This window comes from Protobothrops mucrosquamatus, unplaced genomic scaffold, assembly GCF_001527695.2.
Source record: "Protobothrops mucrosquamatus isolate PMUCROS unplaced genomic scaffold, P.Mucros_1.0 scaffold444, whole genome shotgun sequence".
Classification (NCBI taxonomy): domain Eukaryota; kingdom Metazoa; phylum Chordata; class Lepidosauria; order Squamata; family Viperidae; genus Protobothrops; species Protobothrops mucrosquamatus.
The window spans coordinates 226,478-241,077 of record NW_015386767.1 but is presented as its reverse complement, the minus strand read 5'-3'; the positions used below and the strand labels follow the sequence as shown (position 1 = coordinate 241,077).

Here is a 14,600-nt window from a genome sequence, read left to right as displayed (position 1 = left end):
ATGTCTAGTTTAATGAAGAGAAGGACGAGGGGGGACATGATAGCAGTGTTCCAATATCTCAGGGGCTGCCACAAAGAAGAGGGAGTCAAGCTATTCTCCAAAGGCAAAACAAGAAGCAATGGATGGAAACTAACCAAAGAGAGAAGCAATCTAGAACTAAGGAGAATTTTTCTGACAGTTAGAACAATTAATCGTGGAACAACCTGCCTCCAGAAGCTGTGAATGCTCCAACACTGGAAGTTTTTAAGAAGAGACTAGACAGCCATTTGTCTGAAATGGTATAGGATTTCCTGCCTGAGCAGGGGGTTGGACTAGATGACCTCTAAGGTCCCTTCAAACTTTATTATTATTATTATTATTATTATTATTATTATTATTGTTGTTGTTGTTGTTGTTGTTGTTGTTGTTGTTGTTGTTACAGGCTGACATTTCATTTTGTATTATCAGTAGATTACCTTGGAAGACTCTGTAGAGGCAAAACCTACTGGCATTGGCCTTGAAGTTAAGCCAAACAGCAATTGCAGCAATTTATTTTGGCTTCCACACAAAATGACCCCAAATAACACCAAAAACAAGAAGCAAGCAGATGTTCAGCCTACAGCACTGAGATAAAATTGTAGTAGTTACCCAAACCAAGAGGTGAATCAACAGTCACTTTGACAATTATGGTTATATCGGTAGGTTGGGTTGTGGAAACATTGGTTCTGCAAATATTGTTAAATCACAACTCCTGACATGGTTTAACAACAACACAGTTTGCTGGCTGAGGACCCTGAGACCAACATTATCCTTGTTCATAGACCAGGCAAAGTAGGTTGTGTGCCCTACCAAGAGAAAAAAAGCCTTTTCTATTTAGTGTATAGTTTTGTAGCATTAGGGTAGTTTTAATGAATAACATCCTACTCATCATGAAAATTTCATATTAACACATGTGGGACGCACAAGCCAAAGTTGCCAGAGTTCTAAACAACATCACTGGCACCAGCCAGTTGGTAGACATTTGACCTCATACTGGTGACTTCTGCTTCAATCTCAGAGCTCCAGACTCCCGCTTGGGTTGTCTATCTCTAACTTTAGTCTTGAGCTATGTTGCAATATAGAGACTTATTTCGCCTCTCCCCTGCTCTAATTCTATGATTTATAAGACTTATCTTTCCTGAGGATGAGACAGGTACAAATGATCATAGAAAACAATGCATACTTTAAAATCTATGATCACCTGTGCAGTGCAGAGAAAAAAACTTGCAAAGGAACTCTCAGAGGCAAACAGTGCATGGCCCAAAAAACTCCCATCATCAGCATCTTTGGTTTTCTAACTTCAAAGAGCCAGTGAGGGGAACAGGATGCTCATTTGATAAATGAAGCATTCCTTTGGAGAAGGCTGTTTAATTTTGTATCCCCCTTGCTCTAAAGCCAATAGCAGCTGGGGAGCAGTTTAGATTGGCTTCTACAGATCAAATAAGTAGATCTTTGAAGAAATGGCATTGGGAAGGAATGTGGCAAAGATTTAATCAGAAATCCCATCATGGTTTCCTTTTCTCAAAGAGAGCAGTAGTGAAAAGGTTAATAGCCATTCCAGCTGAAAATAACTTTTCAGAATGCAGCACTGTAAACAATTATCTGGTAACCAATCTCTGAGAAAAAGGAAATGGGAACAAGGCAAAGAAAAAAGACACTAAAGCTCAGAGAGGTCACTGAAGCACATGAGAGAAGGAATCCCTTCATTTTCATAGGCTGTGAAAGAACTGACCTGACACATGGAGTAAATTTCCGCTAGAGTATCATCACTTCGGCTGCTAAAGCTCACTTGATCCCTTCAGGGATTGCCGGCTGCTTAAAGAAACTGTCCAAAAAGCTACCTTCTCAGCTTGATTGTAAATGAAAACAACTAGCATAAGGAAGTCAATGCTGGGCAATTCTGGTTGTTTTTTTGGTGTTTTTTTTTCAAAATAAGGATATGGGCCATAGCTACTACTATCCCAAAAGAAATATGCTTTGTAAAAAATAAAGGCATTTTATGTTCTGAGAATGAAGGGACAATTGGGGAAAGCTTCTTCTGAAAGGGTCACCTTGTAAGTGGGAGAAAGTGACTGCCACCAGAGTGTTTTGGAAAAAGACAAATGGCATTAAGGGACCCTCTGTAGATCAACATAAATTTCCTCATTAGATTATAGACTTGTCTCCCTCATAAAGTGCCTGAAAGAGCTTCTCTACAGCTAAAACTAACTCCCATCTGCAAAAACAAAGCAAAAGAGTACACTTGGGCCTTCAATTGAAAAAAACCCCATCATTAATTGTGTGGTATGTGAGGGGGAGCTGTTTAGGAATTCCAAACCTGAGAACATAACAATCTTTCCAACAGTCCTGGATGGAAAGGAAGGAAATGAGTCTACTTTTAATCACTGCCTGACTTGGTGGTGAGCTTCCTGACATCTCTTCCTGCTGGTGCTCTCCAAGAATTGCAGGAAATTAAGCATCTACTGTGGAAAGAAGAAAAAGAAGCCACACTACACTTAGTGAATAAGTTGTAAACATCTCCACCCTGGAGAGGGAACACTTAGTGTTGCTGAGAAAATGACAAGTGAGATTATTTTAGAAACAGTTCTCACAGCAGAAACATCTGATTTCCACACTGAAAATTCCAGTTGCTTTAATCAAGATAAATAAAGTAAAATAGATGTTTCAAAATGAGACAAGGTGAGCATCATTGTGATGATGTATAATAAGGGAGTAGAAACACAAAGTTCTTTTTTTTAAATTCCATGTGAGGGATTTTGTACTAAATGATATTTTTGTTAGCTCAGTCATTCACTTCAACCATCTACTACGTGAGAAGTGAGCCTTGCTCCATGCCCATGTTTAACTACTACTATTTTTTTTTAGTTCAAGCTATCCCGATTGCTTTACAATTTTTAAAAGGTTTAAAAATGCCATAATCACAACTGTTTATGGACATTGTCTAAACATCATAAGGCGTAGAGGTATGGAGAAATCATTGAGGAAGATACGGGACAGCCATTAGGAAAATATGAACTTAGTTCAGAACACAGGAAGGAATGAGAAAGAAACTCAAGACAGGTGAGGCTGACCCTCTTTAGTGTAAGACAAGGGGAAAGAAAAATACTGCCAGACTATCAAGAGTTTGTTTATAACCTCATAATAATAAAACAAAGTCTATTATTTCTTGTTGTAGCCATTTCTTGAAAAGGTCTGTGTTGAAAGAGTGGCCAAGGTTTATGGTTCTATAGCTCTTTAGCCACTATCTGTGAGGAGAAGGGGATCAAAAAGGTCAAGATGGCAACTGCAACTATGCAAATCACAAGTAAGCAACAAGGGGTTAGGACATTGATTGCACAGTTACGGCTGCTGTTTTGACCCCCACTCCAGGTTTCTCTTTAATTTTCCTACTCTGTCCTTTTTCTTAAAAATATTCTGCACAGAAAGTTGGCACTTGTCTTTATGATTTGAAAATTACCAAGGACCACAGAAGAAGAGGCAAGAATAATGTAAAGGCCAAAATCTAAATTATATAAAGTGAATATTCTGCCCTAGCACTGTAATCAAGCTTTATCCAATGAAGAGGCTTAATTTAACATGACACACAAGCTTCTCAAGCAACAATAATCTGGAACAGAGCAAGTGTTGCTGTTGAGCTACACTACAGGATGAAGCGTCAGAGTTGTTTTCTCTGTATTAACTACTATTCTTCCACCAGAGTAAGCTATTTCTTTGTTATGCACAGCTATACTGCTCCCTGAATCATGTCTCCCCCCCCCAACATAGTTAGAATGAGATTCCATTAAGACAAGAAATCTAGCAGCTATAGGAGTCCAGCTATACTGGATTTAATTCATATCCACTGTGTCAATGACATTATCCGACCATGTCATCTCTGCCATCCCTTTCTCCTTTTGCCTTCAATCTTTCACAACATCAGACTATTTTCTAATTAGTCATCTTCTCCTCTCATTTGGTATCCAAACTATTTGAGCTTCAGCTTCACTATCTTTCCTTCCAAAGAACAGTCAGGGTTGATTCCCCTTTAGGATTGACTGATTTATCTCCTTGCAGTCCAGGAGACTCTCAAGTGTCTTCTCCAAAACCACAATTCGAAAGCAAGATACATTAAGTACATTGCTGGAAAAACACATTCCTAAAACAGTGAGTGGCCTTATAAAGCATACAATGTGGTGGATTTTCAGGGAGTACGTGGCACAATTCATCTCTCCCACAGGTATAGGAACCTACTCTCCAGAACAGACCTACTACTAAAAACAAGAGTGGGACGAACCCTTGACAATAGCAAATATCTGCGTCAGTAAATACATGCCACAGAAACTTTTTCTTTAAAGCTGAACAGAAGAAACCTACAAGCAGTACAGGACAGGTCTGTCAGAAAGGAAGGGCCGGATAGATAGCAAAGGCAGATCAGGCAAGTTGATCAACTACTTCACTTCACCTTATGTACTGTCCAAGGCCATATTTCTTGCTTTGGGGAACTCTCTTTGCCAAAGCTTTGTCAAGCTGTCTTAGCCTGCCAAAAAGTGTGCCTGATTATAGAAGGGACTAAGCAAAATTCTGAAACAATTCCTTTCATGTACTGTATTTGTACAATATATGCATTTGTAGAGTTATAGGTGCTGTCCAAATTAAACTCCATGAATCTTCTATTCAAGAATGAGATTTTTTTTACATTATTTATCAATAAAATTACAAAGAAGTGTTTGAGAAAAGGTGTTGTACACTCATCAATGCTTTCAACCAAATCAGTATCTGAAATAAATTTGGTATGTTCCTCAAAGAAGGAATCTAAGAATTCTGAGACAAGCTAAATATGGTTTACTGTAAACCATTAAACCTTTTCAGAAGGTTTTGATAAATAAATCTATTTCTTGTTTGGAACTTTATTTATTTATAGGTCTACTCTATTCCCTTTCCTTCTATATTATAAGTCCATCAGTATAAAGAAGAATAGGAACTTTGCTCTAGTAGAAAACCAAATGCTACAGCATTCTAAATCCTGTAATACAGATTATGAAAACAGGGAAGTGCTTGAGCAGAAGGGGGTTTTCACCACAGTATGTGCTTGAATGGAGGAGCATGTGATAACCTGAGGATCCTCTGGTGCAAACAGTTACTTGTGGAAGTAACTATTGGATGTAATCCAGAAAATTTTGCTTCCTCATTGTTGTGAGTTACCGCGAGATACAGCCCTGTTTTTATCTTTATATTAGACAGTTTTCTCTCTGCTTCAACAAAAAATACCCAGGATGCCTTGAACCATTTTCAGGCCAAACACATTCTACTTTTTATTACACATATTACATTCTTAAATAAAAATGCGTCACATAACTTTTTTTGCATAGATATCTTACAATATACCAATTTAAAAAAGAATTATGAAACAGACCAGTAACAAAAATAAATCTTCTTTTTCATTAATAATCTTGTAACATTAACATACCACCATCATATAATACAAATAATATTTTTAAATCTTAAGACTTTTGTACAGCCAAAAAAATGGACAAAGTAATATATTCATATATTTATATTTATATATATATATTTATATATATAAAAAGCTTAAAAAAAATAAACACCAACCAAAAAAAGGGAGAATGGAGGGCTACCATTTTGGGTACTTCTGCGATATACTAGAGCCATGTTTTTCAACTCTGGCAACTTTTAAGATGTGTGGACTTTAACTCTCAGAATTCCCCAGCCAGGAAGGGGGATTTCTGGGAGTTGAAGTCCACACATCTGAAAGTTAGCAAGGTTAAGAAACACCGTACTAGAAATACCTGAGAGAACGAGGCTGAAGGTTCCTCCAAATGCACTTGGCAGAAACATCTGATGAAAGAAAAGCTGTAGTGCAAAAAGAAAGTCCTTCAAGAATTGTTGGTGGTTACGCAGGTATTGTTTTAAAAGAATGACTGGATTATAATGAAAAAAGGACCTGGTGAATCTGTTACAAATACACCAATCCTTTACTTCCCTAAGCAATATTCATTGTACCCATTGTCTAAATTCTGACATGCTTTTCTCTTGATATAACTTTAGAAAGATTAAAAGGGGGTTGTTTCAAGGGAGTAATTTCTCCTACCATGCTCCTGGAACCTCTTGCCAGGGGTTCCAGGTCTGGAGGTAATTAATGCTGCTCATATACATCATCATGTCTTTAAGTCAAGACCAGAACCACTGTAGAATCAGCTGCTTGAAAGATCTAACTGTATGATGAATGTGTGCCTCAGCAGATTGAGCACATTACATGTGAAGGACGAAAGAACCACTAATCCATGAAACCCAGTACCTCCTTATAGTATGAACTACAGCTGGAAAATTGACTGGAAATGGGAGCTGTGGATCTTTGGACTGATGCAACTAGAAGCTAATCTTGATCTTGAGGCAATCTTATCAGGATTGTAGCTAATAAGGGGCAAAAGCAAGCTTGCCTACTTTGTTATTCCTTTAGATATTTTTCTGAACTTTCTTAGAATCCAAATTTTTTGTTTGTTTGGCAGAACTGTGGAATAGGAGTGACACGGGTTTAATGCAATGCTACTTGCTAATTCCATCCCTTCCCCAATGAAATTTGGGAAGTAGTTGGGACTGAGAACTACTTCTGGAAAGTGTTACTGTAGACAACAGCATACACGAGAGATGCCTGATCTCTTTATTTTTTAAATTTGAATGCAGCCCATCTTGCCTAGAAGGCAGGACCTCTTAACGTATTCTCAAACCTTATGTTTTCCTCCCAATTCAATGCATCATCTCTGCATGTTTCCTCTGTCAAAAATATATACTTCACAATAATAACCTTGCTTTAGAAACAGCAAACGACTTGATTATGAAGATTGGCAATAAAGCTCAGCTTTGGCTAACCTTGAATTGGGATGAGATTCCAATTTTTCCTTCCCAATTCAGATTCTGATTGACTTCTGATTGTTGATTTGCAATTTTTCCCACATAGGAGGGTGGAAAAAAAAGGGCAATTGCTTGACCAACTGCTCAAGACATCTAAATATTGTTCACTTTGTGGGTTTGTGCACAATAATCAGCAGACGAGCTTATGCATCTGGTAAGGGTCATGTGAGGAAAAGACAGACCCTGGTACATGATTCTGGATTTGGGGCAGTATTTCTCCTCACCAGGAATGAAGTATTAACTTGTCCATTCTATCCCCAGAAAAGTTATTTACTTGTTATAACCTTTTCATACATTTGTGCATCCAGGCTTCTAGCCTTGTCCTATTGCCCTCCAAGTGTGTGGCATCCATGGAATTGGCAGCCATGTAAAAGGCATAATCCCAGCTCTGATGCAGAATTCCTTCAAGTGCAGATGACTCCTGAAGGAACCAGACATGAGCAGAGCCCTATTGTATCCCCACTGGAAGCACTACTTTAAGAGAAGGTGTAGAGAACTCAACACAAGACAAAGAATGAGGTGGGCTGAAAACTACTACTACCTTGTGTGCTCAGCCTCTCCGCTCAGCCAATATTTGTGATATTCTATAGTGTTTTTTTTTAAAAAAATCCCCCAAATATTCTCTTTATACAGTGCTCATTTTGGGATAAAATACTGTTCTCAAAATGGTACCATTATAGTACTCTCAATTTGTTGAAGAGATCTTTACCATGTATATACTTACAGTGTTCCTTTGCTGATGATACATGCTAGCATAATTGAAGTGCTGTTTAGTTTTTTCTTAGAACTGAGCAACTTCACACAAATGTCACTATATCTGTGGAACTAAAAAAATTAAAAAATAATACAATGTCTATCAGGTAGTGAAGGATCAATAACAAATGAGTGCTTAAAAACAGTGTTACAATTTTGGTGCTCAGGGATTAGCAGATACAACGTTCAGAAATGCATAAAATACAAATAACAACGAATAACAATATACTGGATATACTGGACCAGATATATATTCTGGTCTGACCATATGGCCTTCCAGGGAACCATTTATTAGCCACAGGAATAGTAATACAATAAATGAAAATATTAAGTGACAGACGTGTAAAAATATTACTTTCAGGAATGGCTTCCCAAATGGACCTATCAACCATGCTGATTTATTTATCCAGGTAATAATCTGTCACACAGGAATTTAAAAAAAGATGTCCAAGAAATTGTATGTTATATTGATAGGTGATTTTTGCACACTGAAGCCTCAGCAGATAAATAGGTCAATTTAATGTCACTTCCCTCCATGTGACATAAAACTCAGGGTACTTTTGTAAACACTCCCCCCCCCCCGTTTTCATTCTGTTTTCTCATGGTATACAATAAAGATACACACAAGCAAAATTATTCCCAATAAGCCAACATTCTTTTAAAATTCACTGTCAGTAGTAAGGGCCCTCACTCAAATGAGACAGAAACAGGGATTGTTGATTACTACCTCAGGCAGAGTTGGATTTTACTTCATCTGTATGGGCTTATATTTTAGATATATTCAGATGTTTTAGCATATGTATAGATACACAGAACTTGGGAGTGTATGCCTGCAATTTGGCCTTATGCCCAATCAACAAATAAAAAAAAATATAAACATAGTTCAATTTAAAAATATGAGTATGCCAACATTAACTTTCAAATCTAAGAATATTTTAGTGTGCTTTTGAAATTACAGCAGGTTAATACATTCTTGATACTTTCCCCCTATTGTTCGAGGGCTTTTAAGAAAAATGAAGCATTTACTGTATCCCTACTGAGAAAGAGAGAGATCCTTGTTGCTGAAAGGGGTCGATTGTGTGTGTCAATTCTTGCTATTCTTCTGAAGATAGCCCCTATCTTATTTTAGCAAGGAAAGGCAAAATCCTTAACACATATACATACATATACTCACACACACACACACACACACACACACACAAACAAACGCACAGAGATGGCCCTCTGTTAAGTGTTTAAAAGAAAACAAGAGTTTTCTTTTGAATCCAATTATCATGGGGTCTACCAGAAATGTGTAGTACAAGCCAGCATGTAGAGTATGCCATGCAATTAACCGATTCTAAATTTTCCAGAGCATAGTGTAAACTGGCATACTGAAAACAGGACGCAGCATACACTGCTGCTGCTGCTGAAGCAACAAGAATACTGCTCAAAGGCAGGGCTGCCTGAATAAAATGCCTCAGATTTCTATCCAAGCTTCCTTATATTAGACTAGGAAATTAGCTACTCTCTCTTGCCTTGCCATTTCCTTTCCTTGAGAGCATTAATAAAGACTGGGTGGTAAAACCCTGCCATCATTGCTGTTAGAAAATCCTTTTATAGGATGGTAAAAGCCAAACTAAGATCTGCTAAATGATGTAATTAAGTCCTTGAAATATTTACACTCTCTCTCCCTCAATTTCTGTTGAATTTGTAATAGAAATACAGAACCCATTAAAATCATTTTTGGTATGGCACAACCATCACACATGATTTTCTTTCGGTAAGTGGTCAAAAGAAAATCTCAAGAACAAATTACCATTTGTGTTTGCATTTCCCACGGCTCATTGTCCAGAATTCTTCCTCTTCCTTCCTGCCTCCCACGCTTGTGAGACTGTCAGTATGATTAGGATTGCAGACAGATCCTATCACCATCAGCGGATGAGGTGGTTCACTGGGAAGTAAGAGGCTGACAAGTGCTAACAGCCTTACAAGCAAACATTGCAAACTAGGGGCAGAGGCAGATGGCTAAGCTGTGATTGATTTGCTGTACCAAGTTATAGGCTTCTGATTATTTATTTATTTGGTGGTGCTGGCCAGCTAATAACCATATCATCTACCGTGGAAACATAGCAATCTTATGCATCAACTATGGATTAACATCTCTTCCTCATTCATCTTCTCACAGGCTGAGAGCAGATCCCTTTCACATTTACTCAGGAAGAGGCCCTGTCCGATTTAGTTGACTTAGTCCCAAGTCCCTATACTTCAAATCTACTTTGAACAGGGAGAAAAGGAACAAGCTTTTTGTTCCCCAGATTATTTCAAGTCCTGTTAACAGAAAATTTTCTGAGACTTCTAATATCAATAAGAGTTAGATGAACACAATTTCTTTTGGTTTCTCTGGCTTCCCATTCACATCTGCTTCAGATTATTTAAGGAAGCAAACTTATTTTAAATTTGTCTGTTAACTCTTACAGTCTCAAATTAAATTCTAGATACAACAGAACTGAATATTTTAGTCTATGGGTGTTACTTAAGGACTATGTCATGACAGATACATATATATTTGTGTGTGGGTTCGCGCACATACAGATATATACGTACATACACACATATCTATATACATACACACATACGCACAGATACATGCATGCACATTATGCAAGACTCTACAAGAAAACAGAAAAAAATCTTGACAGTAGAGATTTTTCAGCTATTACGTTGTCTAGATGTTCAGTCTTCTCTCTTCTCTGATATTCTAAAACTGTCACACAATATTCCAATACCAAGTTACAGAGTTCTCAAAATTCCCAGTGAACACCTCCACAGAACAGAAAAGATGCAAACACGGTTAAAGAGAACTACAAGATTGTCAGCAAACAATGCTCCAAGATTTCTTCACCACAAATCTTTGGAATAAAACTTAGATCTTGCCCTTATTCTTAAATCCTAATGTTAATTGCCTCTGTAAAGATTATTCGGGTTTTGGTCCATATCTCATCCCATTCATTAAGGGCTAGATTTTGTTATTTGCAATATAAATGGTTGTTGATAGTCACAGTATGTGCAGGGATTATCTGAGCCCGAGGAGAGGACTGTTTGGAACCTCAGTAGCTGAACGAAATTACAGATGGAAAGAAAACCCCAAGAGCTAAATATTATGTATCAGTGTCTGTACTTCCATTATATATTTGAAGATATAAAAAGTTATTTTAATGTTTCTGCATCCTAAACATGAATTAGGAAATTAGTGAACAGTCAACAAGTCAAAAAACAGTCCAAAGTAGGGCAGTGAGCTAGTTTAGTGAGTGGAAGAGTAGCAACCAAGAGAGTTACAGGCCATTCCGTTTCTCAGCACATCTTGCAGGGATGGTCCCAAATAAACTATACACAGCCATTCTGAATCACTATCTCTTTACCTGCATGAGAGATAGTTTGAAAAGGCAGTCTTTGGAATAGTGCCAGCTCCAACTAGCTAAAAATAAACATTATGCATATATAGAGGAAGGTGTGTGTGTGTGTGTGTAGATAAGTACAGAAAAAAATAATCTAATTTGACCACAACCATCAAACTATCTACAAGATCCAAGCATGAGCCTGATGCCTTCATTGTTCATTAAATAGTACAACCATTGCTTGAAGTGGACCCATGCATCTACTTTTTTTTTTTGTTTAAATTAGTTGTTTGGAAAGAAGTCTGTGCTTACCAAAAAGCCAATCCTTTCATTCAACTGCATTGTGTTGGACAAGTGGGAATTGCACCACCTTAATAAAATGGGACAGGAGAATCTAGGTAGGCATTTTCTCTTTTAGAAGAAAACATGTAGGAGACTAATATTAAAAGCAAGAGGTTCTCACTCCTAATTTGCATGATTGCAAGTATTCTATTGATCTGCTTAACCCAAAATATTTCTTTTGCGAGTGCCAGACACACACATACTGTATATATTACCACGTATTTCACCAAGTAAAAGGCTAGCAACAACAAACAACCAGAATTGCTAACCATTTTTTGTGGGTTGCCACAAGCATGCTCCCCAGGGTGCAGAAGGAAAACCTGAAGTCAGGCCTGAGTGAGAGAATCCAAGACAGATATCCAGGTGTGTAAATGAGTTCTCAGAAACTTGGAGAAAAGGTTCAAAGCTTCAAATAAGCTTTCTTTCAAGTTTTCATTAAGTAATTAAATAGGAAGTTCAAACTATGGCAATATGGTGATGCCTCCAAAGATATACTGTGATCTTGCTCAGGGATTTCGCTTGTCAACCATTATGCAATCATATCAGCAGTTTTCACAGTTCCTCTGTGCACGTGATGTGCAATAACCAAATACCAAAATTAAAGGAACAAAACAGTACGTCTCTCTCTTTCTCTCTCTCTCTCTATATATATCTCCTTGACAAAGTCCATAACAGCTGAAGCAAGAAAACTGGTAGGTGTATCCTAGGATCGCTGCAGAGTGTACTGCCAATTAAGGCCATTGGTATTGACTTAAACAGATCTTGACAGATCAGTTCTATGAAAAAACAAAATGGAGCAGATCAAGAAGTTCTTGAGGAATCTTGATAAATCATTAAGGGTGCCTTAAAACAAAATCAGCAGAAAGGAACCAAGACAGTAATGTTTTGGCTACCAAACTGGAATTTGGTTTTTCTAGGTCATTAGTTTTCCTTCCAAAATTATCTCCAAAGAAAAGTTAGTGCTACAAATATGCAAGTCCAAAATAGGTTCCCCCCTCCCCAGTCAAGTTGCACCAAGAAGCAAGTTACATATATGCTGCTTCTATGCTGTTCACCTGCAAGGAATCCTCTTCCATCTGCTTTGATTTCCATTGGCAATAAACAGGAACAAAGATTTTCAAGTTCTGAAGTGCTGTAAGCAACTGTGTCTTAAAGACTTCCCCTGTATCCCTTTTCCTAATCACATGTCTTCTGCCTTTCAGATGGGCAAGGCATTGGAAACAGATGAATGTACTGCTGAGTGCATGACAGCATTTAGTGCATGTTGTGTGAATAGAAGTTTACATGTGATCAAATTCTCTTCTTCTGGAAGGTAGCAAGAGACAGGCAATTGGGTTCCACCCTTCTCCCCATGACGCTATGGTCTAACTGCATCCGGGTCACACTGTATGGTCCCTATTATTTAGATGTGCCTCTTCATATGGAGGGCAAGATGATCAGACCTTGAAAAACACCTGCAAAGTAAACACAAAAATAAAATCAGTATCAAAGACAATTATACAGTTCGGATTTCACTTCTCATAGTGTACAAATTTGTAATCAGCTGGAAAACTCTCTGCTTATTCCTGCATAATAAAATTGCAGAAATTGTAAAGCACCTGATATGTACTAAAAATGGTATGAGTAATAAATGAATACAAATTTATCTGGCAATTTTAATTCTATTACATCCATTTCAAAATCTACTTTTTAGCTCTCATGGTTATGGAAGAATCTTTAAGAAGAAAAATGGGTGAGACAATCTCATAATTTTGAAGTATGTATGTATGTATGTATGTATGTATGTATGTATGTATGTATGTATGTATATAGGTAATTGCTCCATGATAACTTTAGTCAGTGGCTTATAACTGAAAAGGGTGGCTGGGAAGAAATGCCCAACTAATCATGGTCCAGCCAGAAGGAAGCACAATAATCACTGAGAAAAAAAGACACAAACTTGGTCCCATTTATGGAGAAGCCATTCTCAAACAATATGTAGTATTTTAAAGGACTATTGTGTGCTACTTATTTACAGACAGCTCCTACTGCAATAACATTTGAGTCCACTAAAATACTTTAAATAATCTTCTACCTAAGAGCAAAGCATTCAGAAATATGCATATATATTCATAGTTCAAGCTGATATTACTCTTAAGAGCTTCATGTCACCAAGGATGACCATATTTGGGCTGCAGAAATCCATATGGTCATTAAATAGAAAAGAGAGATATGAAAAACTATAATTCTTTATTGTCATTTAGCAGTCATCTGGTTTTTGGCAGCCTAGCTACGGTAGCCCTAAACAAAAGCACTGTGATGATTTATGTCCGCTTCTTCATTTGCCTCTAACCACAGCACAAACTTTGCTTCAATATCTGCTTTTTTCCTTCCATGTCCTCCTGACATTGTTTAAGTCTTAATCCATATCTGAGGCAACTTAAACTCATCCTCAGTTGTTCCAGCTTTAAAGGAATATTTCTCTCTCCACTCCTCTCTTCTCTCAATAGATTTTTGCAAGAAGTACGATCTGGCACACTTCACTGACCATTTGACTGCTGACATGGTTGGGAGCTGGGATCAACCCTGCCCCTTTTTAGCCAGTTTAAATGTTGGTGATCACAGCCGTCCATTCTGGTTTCTTGGCATTGCTTTCCATTGCCAGGGTAGTTTAACCTCAGGAGAGACAGGACATCTGACTTCCACTTTATTAATACCTGGCTTGAGCTTTCAAATAGGGCTTGTCAGATCATAGGTGGACTCCTTATACAAACTTGTTTCCTGCTTCTTCTGAAAAGAGCACCAAACTTATTTTTAAATACATACTTCATACTCTTCTGAAAGAGCACCAGTCCTTTATTGCACAGAAGATAGGAGTGAGTGCTAGGTAGTGTCAGGTGTGTACTACTTTTGTCTCCATTGGGTGCATTGCTGGTTTTCATTGCTTCTGCTGTCAAGAGAAATTTGTGTGATCATATTTTTTACCCTTTTTATTATCTCTGATAACTTATGCAAGAGCTCTACAACTATCATACTAATCAGGCAAAGCTTTGATTTAATGGGAATATGATTTTGTCTACTCCATTTTGGCTTTGGCAGTTCCCAGTGCCACAGTGATGGCTGTTGTTATTATTTGCATGGGAAACACACTGTCCCAAAGATGCTTTTTTCATGAGGCAACTGAACTTTCTTGTTTTTCTTTGAAGATGTTTCGCTTCTCAT

General features: G+C 37.6%; 1 protein-coding gene across 2 annotated transcripts in view; it reads right to left on the bottom strand.

Annotated features, from left to right (window-relative positions):
- Nucleotides 1–11,343: 11,343 nt before the first annotated feature.
- Nucleotides 11,344–14,600, bottom strand: part of KLF7 (Kruppel like factor 7) — a 77,671-nt gene continuing 74,414 nt past the window's right edge. Inside the window, exon 4 of one of the 2 annotated variants that reach the window (XM_015816388.2) lies at nt 11,344–12,853. In XM_015816388.2, coding sequence (XP_015671874.2) covers nt 12,802–12,853 — 52 coding nt within the window. In that variant the 3' untranslated portion in view covers nt 11,344–12,801. The remainder of the gene's footprint in view (nt 12,854–14,600) is intronic. The other variant, XM_029284217.1, reaches the window with a different exon arrangement.